The 20,248-nt window shown below is 46.3% G+C and overlaps 2 protein-coding genes across 2 annotated transcripts in view; both read left to right on the plus strand.

The window, feature by feature from the left end:
• LOC144272977 (uncharacterized) overlaps positions 1 to 7,962 on the plus strand; it is a 33,737-nt gene extending 25,775 nt beyond the window's left edge. The window contains exons 10-12 of the mRNA XM_077831412.1: positions 3,639 to 3,735; positions 5,216 to 5,258; positions 7,937 to 7,962. Of these exons, the coding sequence (XP_077687538.1) occupies positions 3,639 to 3,735; positions 5,216 to 5,258; positions 7,937 to 7,962 (166 nt within the window). The remainder of the gene's footprint in view (positions 1 to 3,638; positions 3,736 to 5,215; positions 5,259 to 7,936) is intronic.
• A 21-nt stretch (positions 7,963 to 7,983) lies between these two features.
• Positions 7,984 to 20,248, plus strand: part of CNGB1 (cyclic nucleotide gated channel subunit beta 1) — a 54,465-nt gene continuing 42,200 nt past the window's right edge. Inside the window, exons 1-5 of the mRNA XM_077831413.1 lie at positions 7,984 to 8,215; positions 10,121 to 10,277; positions 16,186 to 16,276; positions 16,527 to 16,654; positions 16,988 to 17,797. Coding sequence (XP_077687539.1) covers positions 7,984 to 8,215; positions 10,121 to 10,277; positions 16,186 to 16,276; positions 16,527 to 16,654; positions 16,988 to 17,797 — 1,418 coding nt within the window. The remainder of the gene's footprint in view (positions 8,216 to 10,120; positions 10,278 to 16,185; positions 16,277 to 16,526; positions 16,655 to 16,987; positions 17,798 to 20,248) is intronic.

The following is a 20,248-nucleotide window of genomic DNA, read 5'->3' on the forward strand; positions in this document are numbered from 1 at the left end:
GTTCTGGAGCTGGGGATCCCATTGCTTCTCACTGATTAGCTTGCCTTGCAATAAATGACAGTGCTAACGTAAAGTGAGCCCCAGAGTTCCATTCATTCACTTTTTGCTGCTTAGTGATGCATCCTTCCACCAGGCTGAAAATGTATTTATGGATTTGTTATGAAAATATGGTACACGTTTTTTTTCTAATGTACAGTCCTGGAAACCTAACATTCCACATGGCCAGCAGCGGATTTCCTGCCCTGGAGGGTGAATTCCACTAACAATGGGGTCTTATAAAAAGAAAAGGAGTACTTGAAACCTGTCTTATAAAAAGACACTCTTCCTGCAGAACAAGTAGAATTTTTAGTGTCCAAGACTGAATTTCTCTGTTTTATAACATTTTTACTCCATTACTCTGTAGATATTCTGTATTCACTCCCCCACCCCACTAAGAACCCTCAAATGATGAAGGCCTGTGAAACAAGGCATGGCCAATCTCCCCAAATCCCTCTCCTCCAGATATTTCTTTTGTGGTATTGAGCAGGTACATTCCCTTGCCCCTGCCCCAAGGGGACCTGAAGATTATTGAAGAGTTTTGTAGGTAGAAGTGGCTATATATTTATAGTCTAAAGATTTCAAATTCCCACCTAAGGCTCAAAATATGTGCAAGACAATGAATATTTAATACAAGAAACCTTTTCTTTTCCAAGGTTGCACTTATCATGTTCCCAGAAAGGTAATGAGGAGGAAGAAACAAAGATTGCAGGGTAAATCCTATTCAGAGTTTGTGAATTCTTTCCAGTTTGGCTCAACATGGATTTATGATTTTATATCAGAATCCATTCGTGTGCATTTGCAGGCCATGGAGTTTAAAAGGTTTGGGTTCAAACTTGGTTTTGTCCTAAGATGAATCTCACTGCAAACCCACAGGCAAGATTCAGTTTGGGGGGGTTCATGCTCTTTGCATGGGTTAACTGTTTTGCTAGAGCCAGAGGAGGCGAGAGGCCATGTAGGAAAATATCGACATGATGTGCTGCAGGTGACTTCTCCTGTGGAGCCCACTTTGAACTTGAAAAGCACCAACAAGCAGCTGCCTACAAATATTTGCAGAGAGAGAGAAACATTTTGTATATCTGGATGTGTCACAAAGTTTAGAGCCACAAACAGAATTCACATGAACCACTGCAGGTTTGCAAAAGCAGATCACACCTTAGGCTGAATTTGAATGTGATGGGAGTTCTGGTCAAATGTTCCACATCTTCTAGTGCCCTTTCTGATGGCAATTGATATGCTGTTTGCAAGATATGCACATATCTTCCCAACTGTCAGGGTGGTTAAGCACTGGAACAAATTGTCTAACCTGTTCTTAAAAACCTACAGTGATGGAGATTCCACAGCCTTCCTGGACAAACACCTGTCAGAGATGGACTAGATAATGCTTAGTCCTGTGATGAGTGCCGGGGACTGGACTGGCTGACCTCTCGAGGTCTCTTCCAGTCTTATATTTCTATGTCTCTGTGTAGGAGACAGAACTGTTTTCAGAGATCATTGCTAAAGTGCAGCCTGGAAAGGATGCTTTAGCTAACTTGGCTTATTCAAGGGCTTGCTGATGACGTGTGGTACCTAGTAACCAGCAAGTGTCTCCTAGCGACATGTTCTCCTCCTTAGCAACTGCTCAGCTTCTCCTAGCAATTGCAGCCCTTTGGTCCCTAAACTGTTGCCCCCTCCCACAGGGGTTCTGCGGCACTCTCTGCACAGCAACTCGAGCCGATTTACAGGAAATAGGATTTGCCGCTAATCTGCAGACATCAAAAGCAAGAGACAGGATCAAAAATCTTGGTCTCGAAGTCGTTCCAGATCATTTAAAAACATATATGTTAATAAAATGCATTCAGGATTATTATGAATATTATGGAGCTGGATTTAAAGATGGGATTATGTGTTAGATCCACAAATGCAATTTAATACAAGTAGGTGAATTTTTAAATCATTTTTCTGTTGTAGGAAATGGTTGACGTGTCCGCAACCTTTATAGATGGTTACATTGGGCTAAGGATCCATTAGAAAGCTTCTTTGCTTAGCTGAGTGGTTTGTTCTGGTTTCACATGGTGCAAACATTTGGAGTTTTATTATCTAGAATACTACTACTCCTGCGATACTATACTCTGCCTCTTAGTTAAAAAACTGGAACGCCTCCATTTTCACCTGGAAACTGAAAATGCACCATTGTTCAACGTTTAAACGTTACAGTGTTTGCTTATTATTTTATCAAAACCTGGTTTTCAGAAACGGCTGCTCTGTAATGTATTGACCAAAGCTTTGAGGCAGGTGAAATCCTTTATTACTGGCTATTAGCAAAATGTATATTTCAGTTTTGATTGCAGTTGTTCTACTTTCAGTGTATTTGGGTTTTTACTGGAAAAGAGAAAGGCTGAGGGTGCTGCTGGGATAAGATCCAAAGATTTGAGATGGGGTTTTGAACAGTTTTTATTAAATTAAAATGAAACCAAAAATTCTGTGAAGCAACAACTGGATGCAGATGAAAGAGTCACTCTTTTTATTATACAGCCTCATAGTGAAGGGCCTACCTAATATGGGATAACGTGGGCATTGCAATTGTCACGTAGGTAGCTATTTTCCTATTTAATTTCTTAATTATCCACATTTTCCATCACGAACCCCCCCCCCCCCCCAAAACAAAAAGCAAACAAACGAAACAAAAAGCCACGACCACCGCAACCAACACATTGACCTGGGGGTGATTTTTGATTAGAGCTATTGGAGCATTAAGAGAAGTTGATCACCAAGCTGATGATTTTTTTTCAGTTAAACTTAATTAGTCACATTAAACTGAAAGCACTGATCTCGTGGGCCCCATTTGTTAAATACGGATGGCGGAGTAGGATGGACAGAATCAGTATTTGGACACTAAAGTTGGCAATCTGGGAGCCGTAAATGAGCATTATGTGTTACATTGATAATGTAGATGTGGAAATGAGGGGTTTCGATGGAGTATACAGGGGCTCCTGTTGGAAAGTCAGGCTCTCTGCTGTTTTTTGATGGCTCTCATTTAAATTAGAAATGTATTGAGCACAGCAAGATGAGTTTATTTTCCTACAAATGAGTTGTATGTTTTATGTTATTTTCACTTGGTCTCCCGCTTAATATTGTTTCCAACATTATAAGAAAGTCTCTTCTCACACACTCGTTAAAACTTTCATCACCTACATCACGTTTCGTTGATATTGGTCTATTTCTAGTTAGTGCCATGAAAAAGGTGCTTTTGTCAAAAATTTGGAGTAATCAATATCTATTTTCTTTAGAGCAGGCTTTGCAAATGGCTAAATGGACCATGGTCTCTTCTAGTAACAACAGTTATTAAGACTCTCTCCCTTCAGCCCCCTGCCTACGTCTCTGGTATAGTTGTGTGTTCTCATTAATCTGCAAATGGGCTTTAGTAGATAGCCTATGAAGCAATGGTCTTGCAACCTGACACTCAAGAGACCTTTTCATTGGAGACATTTCCACTCCCCTGGTGTCTCTTGTCCGTCATGTGCCCAGGCTCGGAAATGGCTGGAAGAAATCCTGTTCTGATTTCGCTGCTTTTCATCTGCATTCTGTAGACCCCTGCCTCACTCTCCTTGTGTTGCTTACAGTGGTGAGCTGGATGAGTGTGCCTTGGCAGCTGCTGGCCCGGGTTTTGAGCAGCTAGAAGAAGACCAGGGGGCTGCTCCCAAAGGCCCTTTGCTACAGGTACAAGAATGCTTCTAATGCTTGCAGTTCAGGTGTTCAGGTTGCGAACCACCCTCTCCAGAAACACGGCAAGTGCTTGCAGGTTTAAGGAGGATGCCTGTGGAGACATAATGCTTTGGTTTCTGCTCAGGGGCAGACTCTGGGAGTTCTTTTCTGCAGGCTGCGGGATAAGTAGCTGAAGCAGTTGAGCCACTATTGCCGAAATTGTCTCTTAGAGCCACTGGCTCTGCTCCTCCTCCATCCTTGCTCCAATCCCTGCCACAACCACTCCCTCTTTGCCCAGGGAAAGGTAGCTTTCCCTATGTAGTTGTGCCCTGAGATGCGCAAAGGGTGTAAAGCTCTTGCAAGGTCTTCCTGCCCCTTTTCTGTGGAGCGGAGCCCATACCAATTCCACTGTGTTCAGGACCTTCGTCGGCAGGATTTGCCTCCGGGTACATATTTCGGGTTTGCTTTTGGAACGATGGAAGAAATATAAATACACGTTCACAGAGCAAGGAACCGTGATAGCGCTGACCCACTCCCCTGCAGTCTTGAACTTGCTTTGGGAAAGAAAATCTAGAAAGCCCTAGAAGTTGAGTGAGTTTCAGTTGCTTTAGATAGAGCAGCTCCGCAGTAAAGTTAGAAAGTTGGACGCAGAAGACCCAGAGGACAGTGAGTACACGAAATACCAGTGTAAAGCTGGGGATTCAGGATTGTGACATATTTAGTTACTTTATTAATAGATGCTAACAGTATGGCAGCTAGACACAGTGAAAATAAAAAGTTTGAAAACTACAGATCTGGGAGAGAGACACTGTCGGGGGGCTGAATTCAGATAAATAATCAGAATGTTTCTCCTTATGAAACACTGGAGGCTCTCCACCTTGCCCCACTCAAAAAAAAAAGTTCATCATTCAGGGGTGCTGGAACAATTTGTATAGTGGGGGTGCTGAGAGCCACTGACCTAAACTCTAAACCCTGCATGCGATTGAAACTACTTCAAGCCAGGGGTGCGGCCACACCCCAAGCACCTCTAGGTCCAGCCCCTGTAGCATCATTAAAGGATAGCGTTTTATGCACAGTGCTGTGTTCTGGGTGCTGTAGAACTGCCAGTGTATACTTTATGCTCATCATATTGTATTAGTCTTTCCCTACAGTATTTATAGTATACAATAGTATATAGTATAGCATACAGTATTTTAAAAAAAAAATTGAAAAGGAAAATATAATAGCCACAACCTCCAAGAAGAGTCTTTGCTCTAAAATGAGTGAACCGGATAAAAGGAGCTTACAGCTGATATGTTGATCTACAGACCACCTCTGTCTTCCCCCCCCCAGATACAGAGGAACTTGTTAACATAGTCTAGAAATATGAACTTTCAGTTTGCTACTAAAACTGCATTGAAATCCAACCCTTGCGTAGAAAGGATTGTTTTTCTGTTTCGCTTTTTGTAATGGAATGGGATGTTTGCCTTTAGCGCTGTCTGTTTGTTTTGTGAAGGTGGAAGAGGAGAAAGCTGGAGCTGCCAGAACGGAAGCTGAAGGTACAGTGTATAATGCAGAATGGCATGGAATTATTATAACCAGAAAGTGGCAATGAAATGTCTGATGAGAAAAAACCCCACATATATACTCACCCTTTTGAATTCTTATTCGATAGAAACAAACAAATGATTCTTCTGTGCGAGAGGCCTGCTTTCTGCGGTCTTTTACGAGCTGAAAGTATCCTATAAGAGCAATACCGCAGCGATATTGTTGTCAGTTATGCCCAGATATGAGAGGCCGGTAGTTACACAGCACTTAATCTTGCTGATTAAGTAAGCCTTGCTGTGAAATAAGAATTTCTCCTTCAGCTGAAGGAGACATGGAGAAGTAAAAAGGCTTTTTCTCAGCTACCTTGTTTTTTATCTGGAAAATAACTGGCTACATAAAATGTATTTTAATTTAACATCTTAGGAGGTAATGTTTTGGTAACAAAAATTCGAGTGGGACTTGGTTTTTAAGACTCAGTGGGCTAAGGTAATTCCTGGCATCACCCTGCTGAGTTCAGTGGCGTTACCTGAGAGAGGATTTGATCCATTGCCCTATTACTTTTTTGAGAGTTTTTTTTTTAAACTGCCGAGTGTGTGTTCTTGCAACTGCATTGGATAGAACATTACAATTCAGCAGCAACACTGCCGTTCAGCAGGGCCGTGTCTTTTCGCTGACTGAAGTTCATAAGCCCCGATGTACTGCGTAAGTTCACAGAAGCCTTGCATTAAGAGCTTCATAGGCATCTGCATTTAAGTGCAATTTCCCCCAAGGATAGTCTCAAAATAATTCTCCTAAACCCTCCTTCAGCACAAAAGCAACAGCAATCTGAATTCAAACCGGTAGCAATTAGCCGGGACATGAATTATGGGCTAGATTCTCTGCTCCACTTAGTCCCCTTTGCATTGCTCAGGCAGCGCATATGGGAGGGAATTTGGCCTTGTCTCCCCTGCTTGGGATTCCAACAGCACAGGGGCATCTCCACTGGGCGCGGAGCTGGAATAGCGCCTGAAGAGACCCTGGCACAGGGGTTGTATCAGGGACAGGCTGAGACAGGAAACAGGCATGACTAACGTGTACTGTGCTCTTACGCTCCTGGCAGACAGTCCTTTGAGCACTGTTGCCGGATGATGCAGATTAGAGCAGCCCCCACGCTGCTCTATCCTGCCCTGAGGCTGGTCAGGGAATCAGTGATCTGTAACCAGTTCTGTGATGCCTCCAGTCCTGTGGAAACTCAGTGCAGTGGAGAATATGGCTCTATATTTGTAGTGATTTACAGTTCCTTTTAAAAATGAAATACCATGTAGATAATTCTTAGAGCCTGGTGCCTGGTTTCATCATTGCCCAATATTCCCCGACACTCTTTTGCCTGGTGGGAGAGCAGAAGAGCATTGTGTTGGCAGATGATTGTAGATGGCCACTGCACATTGTATGAAAAGACCACAGAACAGAAAAGTGAGATCAGCGTTCTGGTCTGGGCTGTGATGGTACTCCGGTTCACAACACTGGATTCCAGCAGAAGACAAACAGAATGATGCGAGTCACAGCCCAACCTCACAGCAAACGCTTTGTGTCCAAGACCAGGGTTGGAGCCCTCTCTCCCCAGCATTTTACTGCCAGCGCAACAAGAGCACGGAGAGAGAAAAGAGTGTATGTTCTGAACAAAGTTTTCAAAAGTGTCCGTTAATTCCAGGTGCCTCAGTTTTTGGGTGTCCGCTTTGAAGCACCTAGGGCATGATTTTCAAGGTGCTGAGTACCCCCTTCTGCTGCTGTAGCCAATGGTAGCAGCAGGCCCCTGGGAGTCTTGAGGTGAGCTTCCAAAAATAGAGACACTTAGAATGTATAGACATTTTGGAACATTTGACCCTTAATGCTTCTTTTAATCTTTGGGTCCCTACTTATCTGTAATACAGATTCATTTCAGCTGCATGGGAATAGGGATCATGAATGTCTGCCCTTCAGACTGACCCAATTCATATTCCACTAGGACTTGTGCTTTGGAGACTGCTTGTTTTGTAATCTGGGCAATTGATGAATGAGAGACGTTAGATCTGGAAAGGCCTTAAAGAGAAAACAGTGGGCTTTGAGCAGGGAGAGGAAGTGAAGCAGTGGAAAGGGTTAATTGCCCTTTCCCGTCTCGAGACCATTGCTTGGCTCAGACAGGAGATGTATTTGATGGTGACAGTCTAGTTCCTCAGCGGACATTTGCCTTTGCAATTTTGTCATGACTGTCAGTCTCTGTTTAGATGAGACTCAGTAGCGAAATAACACCGGGTGCTGAAAATCAGGACGGAGGCCCGTTAGTAAAGTTGTGTGTAACCCATACACCTCCTGGGTGTGGTGTTCTGTCGTCTCTAGCAGCACTGAGACCACTTAGAGAGAGAGAGAGATGAATGAGTCTGCTGTATAGCCTTAGCTAAGAGGCAAATGGCTTTTAGCTCATGCAGTAGAGGCTCATGCATTTAGCTCCAGAGGTCCCAGGTTCGACCCCGCCCGCCGGTGTTACGTGTATAAGGGAAGCCTGTATGGCACTTGCCAGCTCTGTTCCTGACTCTAACCAGTGCTGTTAGTTTTCGCCCTTGTGAGCACTAAAACAAAAATCAGCACCAACGCTGTATTTCTCTTGTAAAGAAACCGCTCATCTGGAAATAACACAACACTGTCTCACCTGATTCTGTGTTTCTTGTTGCAGCTTCAGATGCCCTGTCCTTTGCTTGAAGCGCCTAGGCTCCTAGCATCATGTCCAAGCAAACCAGAGACGTTGAGTTAGATCACCTGGTGCATGACCAGCCGCTTGACCGCAGGAGCTCCTCCCCTTCCTTCCAAGGCACAGTAGAGCAGCTACCCAATGTTCCCAGCTACCGATTCTCCACCGCCTCCCACATCCCAGTCCTCATCTCCAAAAAGCAAAAGTCTGGTGTGGTGAACCCCAGTTTTTTGAATGAGGAATGGTCCCCTTCTCATCCTTTAGGTAGTATAGAGGATGGCTTTTCTGATGTGCTTGCACGGCTTTGGGCATGGGCTTTTATCTGTGTGTGTCCTTTCGGGTGCTCTTGTTTTTAAAAAACCCATGTTCCATATTGCAACATAGTGACACATGTTATTTTTATAATGGAATAATTTTGTGTTAATATCACTGAATTATAATTACTGTATTGTCAAGTTCGCCCAACAAGGAACGTTAAAAAAAGTTTGGGTTGCAAAAAAAACCCCCACCAAAACAACAACAACAAAAACCCCTCACAACAAAAACCCACCACTCCCCTTCTCGCTCCTCAAAAGCAAATCCACAGTTAAAGGATTAAATCTCCAATACGCATACACTTTCTGTTGCTAACACACCCACATACAGGCTCAGTGAGAACAAAGGAATGGGAAGGGGAGTCTTGCTATAAGCAGTTTAGTCCATAAGCGTTAACCTTGCTTTTGTGGGTCTGTTTCACAACGAAAGCGCCAGGTTCTGCCATTCTTATGTCAAACATTAGCATCCTTCACAAATAGCCCCACAGAAACGAATGGAACTACTTTTGGCAGATGTGATAGAACGACATGGACATTCACCTCTCTGCATGAGTACGGGTGGCAGAACCTGCCTCTTAATGGCCCTTTAAGGCTCAGTAGTGTGTGTTGTGTGACATTTCTTGTGTTTTGCTTGCCTTGTCACTTCTAGCTGAATATCTTCTCTGGTAAACAATGTAAAGGTTTGAGTGGGTTTGTTTGTGTATGTGACTCTCTCTCCAGTGCTTTTTGGGTGACAATCATCCTTGGGCAGAAAGCCACGCACTGAGCATAAGTGGTGCATGGCCCTCTACACACGAGGCTGAATTTTCACCTTTTGTAAATAAAATTGGCAAGGACTTGGCTGGCTGTGATTTTAGATATCCGGATGAGGAGAGGGTTTCCCCCGCTGAGACACATACAAATGGCCACTGGCCACTCCCCGAACAAGAAAAAGTGTCTTAGCATGACTGATGAGCCTTGGGTCTGTCCCACTTCCAGGAGCTCTCGAGGGAGCCGCTAGGTCCCCCATCCTGCTGATGAGACTCAGGTCCCATCCTGCTTCTGAGTCCCCGGTGCTGAGAAGAGCCACTGTGGTTTCGGCAGGTGAAGGCCTGGCATGCAGAGTGGCACCGGGTGCTGGATGTGCTCCTAACTGTAACGTGTGTGGCTGGTTGTTTTGAGATTCCTGCTGGATTGATGCGAGAACCTTCAAGTTATTATTTAAATAACTTCTTATTTTGTGTAAAAGCAAGCAGTCACGCAATTTGAAATCAACAGTATGGATGGGAACTCTAACAACGTAATTCTGATGTAATACCCCTTAGGAAACTTTATGGATGTGTGTATGTAGGAGTTGAGGGATTTTACTTAGGGATAGCTAGCTGGCAGCTTTTGATGTTGATAATCTGAGTCACTTCACCATATTTTCCCCCATACAACTGCAATCTGTTCAGGATATTTAAAAGACAACAGCAGTCTCAAGCTATGAGAGCACAAGAGAAGCATCTCGATCAACTCATGTTGTGGTGCTTAATGAGCCAGATCTTCAGCTGATGTAGGTGACTGAAGTCAATTAAGATATGCTGATTTATACTAACTGAGCATCTGGCCTGGTTTCCCCCCCTTTCCGGATGGACTTTAACTTTGAATTTTGTGATTTTGTCAGTTTCTTTCCAAGGTGAATGGTACGACATGTGCTTTCGATATACAGAAATATATAAGGCCTGGAGACAGCTTAGATTGACGTCAGTGGCAACGGGTTGACTAATTTTGACTTTGAGCAAAAACACTGGTCCTAAGTGATTCCAGAGAGATTTTTGCCCCTTAATGTAGCCCTTTTCCTTTTCTGATTCCTTTTGTGTTTTTTCTCTCCAAGAGCCATCATCCAGTAGATATCCCACTGTAAACATCAAGGATGTCGACGCCAAAAGCAGCTCTGCAGGGGTGCAAAAACACGACCTCCATCTGCCCCCGCCCTCCCGGAATAATTCCCACACTCTCACGGTACCAGGCATGCCTGTGGCTCCGAAGAGGTATGGTTCTGGAAAATGCCTTAAATGCTTTGGGTTCTGCCCGGCTTTAGCTCTAGGGAACATCATACCCTGACAAGCAGACCTTTAACAGTCACCTAGGGTTGTCTTGAAGCCATTCTCTTCAAGTCTGCCCACAAATGTGGCACCTGTTGTTCCATGCTTGGGAGATTGCAGGCGGCTACAGATACCAAGACAAAAATCTTTGTTAAGGAGGTTTCAGTGTAGTGCTCTATTTTCCAGCTACCATTTGACACAGAGCTGGAGGGGGGTCTCCATATACAAACGTCATATGATCTAAACTGTGAAATTAGAGCGCTTCCCTGAGGAGAGCAAAGGTCAGTCAGTGACAAAGTAGGTCACTTAGCATCAGAGAGGAAGGTGGTAGGAAACAGATTAGAAAACCAATGTTCAGTGGTGCACCACTGTGAAACTATGTGCCAAAAAAGAGATGATGGGCAACTGGAAAAGTTAAGGTAGTTTTGGTGCCTAGTTTGAAAAGTGCAAACTTAATTCTGCATTTTGAGTACTCAAATCTGTGCTGTGTGCCTGAAGCTTTAACTTCACCAGAACAAGGATTTTTGGAAATGAATTTCCTTAGATTTTTTTTTAAAAATGGTTGCAATGTTTTCTGTTCCTGCAAACTGTAGCAGGTCCACAAGTTAGGACAACCAAACCAGTAGACCTTAGGAGGTCTGGGGGAAATGCCCCCTTAGTCTGCTGGTCACCGAGCCTTCTGCTAACCACTGTCATCACCCACCATCTTGTGTCCTGATGCTTCTGGTCTCATATGGTCTGCAAAATGGGAGCTCCAGTCCTGAGAATCTCTGTCGGTCCTCAGGATCAGGGCCTCCTGTAGTGACGAGGAGATGTGCAGGAGGGGGTCTCTCCTGTCAACTTGCTAGTGTGGGAAGGACTGGGGCTGTCCTCCAAAGGGCCACAGGGAAGGGGGGGAATGTGGATGGAAGAAGGATTTGAGGTCAGCAGTACTGCCGGTGGTCCTGGGGCATGAGGAACCCTTCCCTGTTCTCCTGGCTGCTCTTCAAGGCCCTGCGTAAGCTTGTTTTTTGTATTTGAGACTGGAGCTGGGCAAAGAGTGGAAAAAATGATTTGTGAACTTGTCAGTGTCTGACGTGATTCAGTCTGACCCATTTCAAATCTTTTTGTCTGCTTTTCTATGAACATCGTGTCTGGGTTCCCTCTGCACAAATGCGCGTGGGGCATACAAATAGGGATATTTGCCTGCACACTGGGAAACAAATGCATTGTTGAGTGTTTGAGCATGTTTGGACGGCGAGGACTCACTCAGCCTCTCCCTGGATCCATGTGTTTGAAATGAGAGTGTTCAGAGGTAGGGAGAGACAACGGGTGTGTTTTAGAATCACTGAAACTAACTAAGGGCTTGTCTACATGGGGAAATTTATGTCACTTTGGAAGTGGTTTAGGCCAAACCAGAAAAAGGCACTCTCATTCCAGAGGAAGTGTGTCCACCTGCGGAGTTATACCAGTATAATGGTACCAGTATAGCTATGCCAGTAAAAGTTCCCCTTGTAGACAAGCCCTAAATAACTACAACATCAACATGAGTAATAGCGAGAAGCAGAACAGAGAGAAATCCTTTGTCTGGACTTCTTTTGAACATGTTCCAGCCTCAGGACCTACAGCAACATGCTGATGCCATGGACAGATCTTGAGGAGGGTGGAATAGCACCAGGTGCAACTCCCTTGTGGAACCTCCTCTACACATGACACAGGGGCATGTGTATGGTCATGAAAGCTCCTGCTGGCATGATGTCAGAAGATTGCCGGCAGGGAGTGGGGCTGTGAGCCTCACCACCACTGTCAGGAAGAACTAGGATGCTATTGCTTGCTGGCCTCTCATCAAGGAACAGAAATTGAGTTGACCAGTCACACAGCTTGAACCCCAGATGTCCGTAAAGACTATTTGTTCCAAAATTACTAATGATGCTTGCATTTATAAAATGCCAGATCTGTTGTTGGATGATCCGTGGACAAAAAGAAGTATGAAATCTGAGTCCAGGTCTACACTTCAGACCCATTTTGGTATAACTACGTCACTCGGGGTGTGAAAGATCTACACCCCTGAGCGGTGTAGTTATACTAACCTACCCGCCATGCAGACAGCGCTATGTCAACAGGAGAGCATCTCCCCTTCGACAGAGCTGCCACCTCTCAGGGAGGTGGAGTAACTACACCAGCGGGAGAAGCTCTCCCATCGGTGGAGCAGTGTCTTCACTAAAGCACTACAGAGGCTTAGCCGCCCCGCTGGAGCACTGTACGTGAAGACAAGCCCTAATAAATTGTTCACAATGAATAGATCCGAGGGCTCCAGATACATCAGGGCCAGATCCTCAGTAGGTGAAAACTGGCGTAGCTCCACTGGGGCCTACAAATAGGGATATTTGCCTGCGCATTGGGAAACAAATGGATTGTTGCAGCAGTCTTCACTTCCTTGTTTGCTGGAGGATCGGAATGGGACAGAACATCACAAGAGGCTGAGAGTTAAGATGCAACTTTCTCAGCCCTTCGTTGAGACAGTCTATGACTCAACACCCCCTGCCTCCTTTCCTGACGGCTGGGAGAACTGCAGCCCAGATTTCAGTCTGCTGGAAGGTAACTACCCCAACCCCAGATTTCCAGTCTCCCAAAGGATGCTCCACCAAAACCAGCCCTCATATTTCTAACCTAAAAAGCAGCAGAAAAAAACTTCTTTTTTCTTTAAAGAGGTGAAATTCCTTGTCTTTCTGCATCATATAGGACCAATATAAACCAAAAACAAAACACGTTTTCCCTTTGCAGATCACTTTTAAACATATTCTTGTCCTATCTTAATGGATCTTTTGTTTTCCAGGCCCCTAAGACCACCCACAACGAAAGAACAAAAATCACGGTAGTTGAGTTTACGGAATAGGTTTATCAGAATTGGAAATAAAATAGATTGAGAAGTATCAAGTGAAATGCCAAACTGCAAATAGCTGACAGCATTAAGAAGATCTATTGTTAAAAAGTCACTGGATTTCACCACAGGGGGATTTTATTTAAAGGTTTTCCGGTAACAATGTGATCACAGCTGGAGAGCCGGTGACATTAATCTGACACTGAACAGCCTTAAGCTCAGCATGTGGTTAAAAAACCCACTAAAACAGATTAATAGAACGCCCTGTGCTGAGTGAGTGACTGGTGAGTGAAAGGATTTCATCTTTACAGGCGTCAAAATTATGCAGTGCTGCTTCTAGAGTTGGCAGACAATCGTTTCTACCTTTGGTCTTAATTCCAGGGAGCTCTAATAAAAAGGACTTTAAAGGTAGTTTAGTGGCAGTCAGTGGCAAGTTAAATGCACTGGCCCAGATGAGTGTTTCACCTTTGGAAAAATGAAAACGAGGGGTAAGTTTTTGAGACAGAAAAGCCATGTGTTTTACAGCCCCACTGGCGAGTATGTCAGCCTTTGGTTTGCTTAGTTGCTCACTGTCTTGTGCAGTACATCTGTTTTGGCTCTCTGTGTGCAGCTCTTATGTCATTAACAAAACCCTGTAGAGAAGGCTCTTCCACGCCCGTCAGTAACACAGACCGTTCTCCTTCCTTTTTCCTCTTGCTGCAGTGCCGCAGCAGAGGAAACACTGAGATTAACCACAGAGGCAGACACGCAATTCAAAAGTTTCTGAACTCTTGTCTAAGCTAGGGAAACGACCTGTTGCAAGGACATCAGCAATGAGTGGTGTTGAACTAATGCTGAAAATGATTTGACTGCAAGTGTAGCCACAGACAAAGCACTTCCCATACCATTTCAGAAGCCATCAGTTTCTAAAACAATGCTGAACCTGGTTTGTAGTTGGCTACAATTGCAGTTTAAACCAAATACAGATCCCTTTTAGCTGCATCTGTTGCTGATATCCATTGTCAGCATGGAATATTAATATTCCTTGCTAACATTTGTTGTCAGCAACAGGGACTAGTATAAACAAGGCCTTATGCTGCAGGTGAGAGGTCCAGCTACTTCCATATATTTAAATCTGTTGCAAAACCTGGACTGTATTCCTGGTGCTTATATTTCAGATTCAAGGAACCTTCCTCCTAAGAATTCTTGAGCTGGCTTAATATGGCATCTTGTTGTTAAAAGTGGACCGAGATGCAATATTTTGACCCAGTGTTCAATCACCCCCAAATCAGAGGCTTTAGGATCTGTGGTTTAGTTTTGGAATATTGTAGAGATAGGAACCAGGCAGAAATTTCAGAATTGCATTCAGATTCTAAACCTCCACAAAGTTCAGGCATAATCAGATCCTGGGGTTTGGCTCAGACCCATCTATTCTTATAGAGGTGGCTTTTAGGTATTTAGATTAGATATTTGTGTGTCCTGGAGTAGTCTTGTTTAGCATGTGCACACTAGAACCTTCATTTAAATTTTCTCTGTATAGCCCCTTCATCTATAGCAAGATACCTCATTGTGATGCTGACACCTAGTAGACAGAGGAGGAACAGACAGTACAGATCACTGTCCTGGATTGGTGGATCCCATATAAATACTGCCTAGCTAATGAGCATTCCTTGTCAGTGGTGTCTGTCAGTGATGTGAGGAAAATAACTTTTAAATCCACAGTGTGCATACAGTTTGGAGCATTTCAAGCTGCCTGCTATTTGAGTATTTATTAAAGGAGCAGACAGTATACTCGCAGGGTGTGATATATCTTGTTTGTGTGATTTTTTAGTTCAACTTTCTTAAGATGACCACTAGAGGTCTTGTGCCTATACTAGGATTCTAAGACGCAGTCAATTATCTTCTCTCGAACCTTTCATAGGCACAATATCACCCATTTTTGGAGGGGAAAATATACATCTAATTCATTTTAATAGCGGGAAAAATCTATTAGAAGTGTTTTGCATTCAACAATTTGCAGGTCATGCACTGGGAAGAAAGCATCATAAAAGATGAAAACCGTATTTCAGTTGTGCTACAACATTTTTGAGTCCTCATTCAAGATTCCCAGGCCTCTTTATTTAGTCTCCTAGGAGTCCTGCGCTGGTTTCTCTGCCGGGTAATAGATGTTCTATTGGAAGGAGTCTTGTATGTGTCAACAGTTATTTGCCTACAGGCCTGAGGAAGTTTATCTTAGCCCTGGGTTGCTTGCTGTCTCTTGGAGAATTATGTGTTCATCTTCGAGTGATTGCTCAGGTGTATTCCACAGTAGGTGGGCACGATTGCCACGTGCACCGGTGCCGGAAGTTTTTTCCCTTAGCAGTACCCGTACGGGGGGAGCACCGCTGCGACCCCTGGAGTGGCACCTGTATATCGCGCGATGAGGGGAGCTGCGCACTCCCCCACCCTCAGTTCTTTCTTGCCGCCAGTGAAGGTAGTCAGAACTTCTGCTCCAGCTCCGCTGCAGCCTTTCCCAGTGTTCTCAGTAGTACCTCTCGTTAGTGTTAGAGTGGGCTTGGGGTATGCCCCATGCCCCTGGCTTCAAATTGTGCGGCTCCTGTCTCCGTTCCATGCCAAGGAGTGAGCTGCATGCTGAGTGTCTTCGCGGCTTGGGTGAAACTCACGTGAGTGAGCGCTGCAAGATCTGCAGGTCATTCAAGCCGCGGACTAAGAAGGAGAGGGACATCAGGCTTCGCTCTCTCCTTATGGAATCGGTGCTGGCCCCAACTCCGGCACGCCGAATGGATTCGGCACCTGGCACGGCGTCTTCGGTGCACAGTGAAGTCCCCTCCTCCAGCCGGCACCGCTCCCCCTCCAAGAAGCAGGGGAAGAGCTGTGCCTCGCAGCGGCGCCGAGGGAAGGAAAGGGGAGAGGCTGGTCCCGCGTTGGGCAGCCCTTGATCCCCCCCGGGCCCGAAGCCTCCGACTCGTGATGAGCGGAGCAGCCCAGCACTGTCTGCGCGTGCGTCTCCGGCAGTCAGGATGCCATGGACGCCAGAGGCTCTCCAGGCCGCGTGAGACATTTTGAGTTTGCCGGTCCCCGGGGCGCCGCCGATGACGGGACCTCGGTCCCGTGGCCAGCCGCCGCTGGGTGCTCACCAGACCTCCCCAGCGCGGCGCAGCTCCCACTCCGAGGAGCACTCCTTGCCTCGTTCGACGCGTAGTGGTCGGTCACCTCACAGCGCGCACCCGCTCTCGACGCCAGTCAGGCTAACCAGTGCGCCGCCCAGGAGGGAGTCTCAAGGGAATCTCCATGCCGCGTAGTAGCAGACGCAGGAACCTTGAGAGGTGCCGTAGACTTTTCTCCTCGCGTCGCAGCTACCGCAGCCGGTCCTGACGCCATCGACGTCGATGCTCCCGTTTGAGTTCCTGATCCGCCAGACGTCGCACATGGGACTCTCCTCGCGATTCACCAGATGTCCGCCTGCACGGGATGAAGGATTCCCGTACCACCCTGCAAACCTTGGGACTCTACATGCCTCCGGCTAAGGACAAGGCCAAGCTGCAAACATCGGCTCAACCTGCGCGGAGCAGATACGAGCCGCCGTATAAGAGGCCGAGAGACCAGCAGCGTTGGTCTCAGCGTCAGTCCTGCTCTGCCCCACAGCCCGGGCCCTTCAAGGGCGAGAAGCAGGGAAAGAGGCTGTTTTGACTATGCCGGGGGGTACCAGGGCAGTTGCCGGGGAGACCCCCCCACATTAATAAAGCTGGTGTTCTGCTTTCCGCATGACGTGGCCCCGTATAACATTGGACCAATGTGTCCTCAACACCATCTCCAGGGGCTACACGTTGCAGTTCGCCTCAGCCCCGCCCAACCACCCCACCTTGCCGATGGGCTCGGGGGACCCGGAACATGCCCACCTCATAGGGCAGGAGGTGGAACGGCTAATGCACCTTGGTGCGGTGGAAAAAGTACCGGTAGAATTCCAGGGAAAGGGTTTTTACTCCAGGTATTTCCTGATCCCCAAGGCAAAAGGGGGTCTCAGGCCCATCCTGGACCTACGGGGTCTCAACCGCTTCCTGGTCCGTTCCAAGTTCCTCATGGTGTCCCTGGCCTCTGTTATCCCCTCCCAGGACCCGGGAGACTGGTACGCGGCCCTGGACCTTCAGGACACGTACTTTCATATTCACATTTTCGAGGGGCACAAGTGCTTCCTCCGCTTCCTAGTGGGGTTAGACCACTACCAGTTTACAGTCCTTCCTTTTGGCCTCTCCACAGTGCCCAAGGTTTTCACAAAGTGCATGGCAGTGGTTGCGGCCTACCTCAGACAGCAAAGGGTACAAATCTTCCCATACCTGGACGATTGGCTTCTCAAGGGCAACTCTCGGGCCCAGGTAAGGGCCCATGTGGAGCTGCTCAGGTCCGCATGCACGGCTCTCAGCCTAGTGGTAAACGAGACCAAATCAACGTTAGTTCCGGTACAGCGCATAGAGTTCATCGGGGCGCTGCTGGACTCTTCCAGGGCCTCAGCATCTCTCCCGCTGGGTGGGTTTGAGGCTCTACGAGACCTCATCGCCTCGGTCACGGGGTTCCCGGTGACAAGGGCGAGAGTGCGCCTTTGGATCCTGGGACACATGGCGGCATGCACGTATGTAGTCCGCCATGCCAGGCTACGTATGAGGCCCCTCCAGCTCTGGTTAGCCTCCCAGTTCTATCAGGCCCGGGACGGGCTAGACAAGGTTCTCACGGTCCCATCCCCAATACTTACCTCCCTGCAATGGTGGTCTTACCCGAACAATATGCTGCCAGGGGTTCACTTTCAGGAGGTGACCCTGTCATTAGACCTGGTGTTTGATGCATCGGTCTTGGGCTGGGGAGCTCACACAGGGAGCATGCAAACCGAAGGGAGGCGGTCAGCCTTGGAATTGTCCCTCCACATAAATGTCAAGGAACTCAGAGCGATTCGTTTGGCATGCGTAGCTTTCAGCATGCACCTTCGCGGCAAGGTGGTCAGGGTTCTTACGGACAACACCGTGGCGATGTACTACAACAACAGACAAGGCAGGACTCATTCCTCGGCCTTCTGTCTGGAAGCCCTGTGCTTATGGGAGTTCTGTATAGCCCACGATATCTCCCTGTGAGCTTTTCACCTGCCCGGTGTCCGCAATGTGCGAGCCAATTGCCTCAGCAGGATTTTCTCCCCCCAGTACGAGTGGTCGCTGCACTCGGAGGTTGCTCACCTGCTCTTCCCATCGGTGCAAGGCCACTTGATCTTTTCCCACTCTATGACCTCTCGCTTTCTGAGAGGCCTAGCCTGTTCATTCCCTTATGCTAGATCCCCCGAACGGCAATGGGACCTAAACCTGGTGTTGTCCCGTTTCACAGGGCCCCCCTTTGAAGCCCTGGCCACGTATTCCTGGTTTTACCTCTCATGGAAAGTAGCATTCCTTGTAGCAATCACATCAGCCTTGACCTCGGAACTCCCATATACGGTCTTCCACAGGGATATAGTCCAGCTTCGCCCACATCTCGCATTCCTCCCGAAGGTGGTCTCTGCCTTCCATATGGAGCAGGACATTTTTCTTCCAATGCTCTGTCCTAAGCCCCATTCCTCCAATGAGGAACGCCGCCTTCATGCGCTCGATGTGCGTAGGGCACTGGCCTTTTATCTAGATCGGACTAAGCCCTTCCAGAAATCCTCACAACTGTTCGTTGCCTCCGCCGAGCATATGAAGGGGCAACCCATTTCCACCCAGTGCCTTTCTCGGTGGATCACCTTGTGCATACGCACATGCTACGATCTGGCAGGGGTTTCCCCGCCACCAATTGTCAGGGCGACTCTACGAGGGCTCAGGCCTCGTCGGTGGCCTATGTAGTCCATGTCCCTATCCAAGACATATGTAGGGCTGCCAGTTGGTCCTCAGTCCACACGTTTACGTCGCGTTATGCGATCGTCTCCCAAACTAGAGATGACGCTGGGTTGGGCAGGGTGGTGCTGAGTCCTGGGAACTCATAAACTCCTACCCACCTCCAACAGATATAGCTTGGAGTCACCTACTGTGGAATACACCTGAGCAACACATCTCGAAGAACGCCAGTTACGGAACAGGTAACTGTCCTTTTCATCATAATTATTTATGGAAGTGACAAGAATGTCTTTCTTCTTGATAAGTGGTCTTGGATCAAACCGTATAGATTGGTTACTAGTCCCTGGCTACTTTATAACTATTTGATGGCTTTCCTTTAAATCAAGCGGTGTAACTTCCACACTGATGAATAGCCTGTTTTTCCATGAACTTCGTCCATTTGTCTCATTTCTTTGTCATCTGATGACTAAGAGGGACATCATTTTGATACAGTGACACTTGTCATACATGGTTTAGATCTATAATATCATGCTGAATGATTCACAATTTGTTAAATAAGTGTCTCAGATACAGATTTTCCATGAGTCACACCATTCCTTTTATTTGTGACCACAATGAGTTGTGTACTGTCATAGAAAACTAAAATTCTCTGTAAACCAGTGGAAGTTTTGAACTTGAAACAAGTGTCAGTTGTTTGGTGTGATTTTGTCATGAATGTCAAAGTTCACAAATACTTTTCTAGCATAGACCCTGCAGTTGACTGCTGCTGCTATTAAACATTCATATCCATTGCATATTGATCATTTTTTGATGAAGATGAATGCATCCTGGCCAGTGGCTAATGGGCTATAAAAGTAGAACTGGTTGAAAAACAAACAAACAATCATGAAAATGTTCCCAAATCTCCCCACTCGTTTTCACCAACAGGGAGATCCTTCAAGTGTTTAGTACCTTCCAACAGAGGATTTCAAAGCACTTTGCAGATATTAATGAATCAAACTCCATAACAACCCTATGAGATATGGTAATATTTTTCTCCGTATTACATGTGAGGGGAAACCGAGGCACATCAAAGTTAAATGACTTGTTCAAGGTCCTAAAGAAAGGATGTGGCATAACTGGGAACAGAACTTGGATTCTAAAGAGTTCCTATACTTTGGTGAAGAGACCAGTGTAAATATCTAGATGTACAGATAGATAGGCAGAACCTAGACCCCGGGGTCTGATCTTGA

This window comes from Eretmochelys imbricata, chromosome 12, assembly GCF_965152235.1.
Source record: "Eretmochelys imbricata isolate rEreImb1 chromosome 12, rEreImb1.hap1, whole genome shotgun sequence".
NCBI classification, from domain to species: Eukaryota; Metazoa; Chordata; order Testudines; family Cheloniidae; genus Eretmochelys; species Eretmochelys imbricata.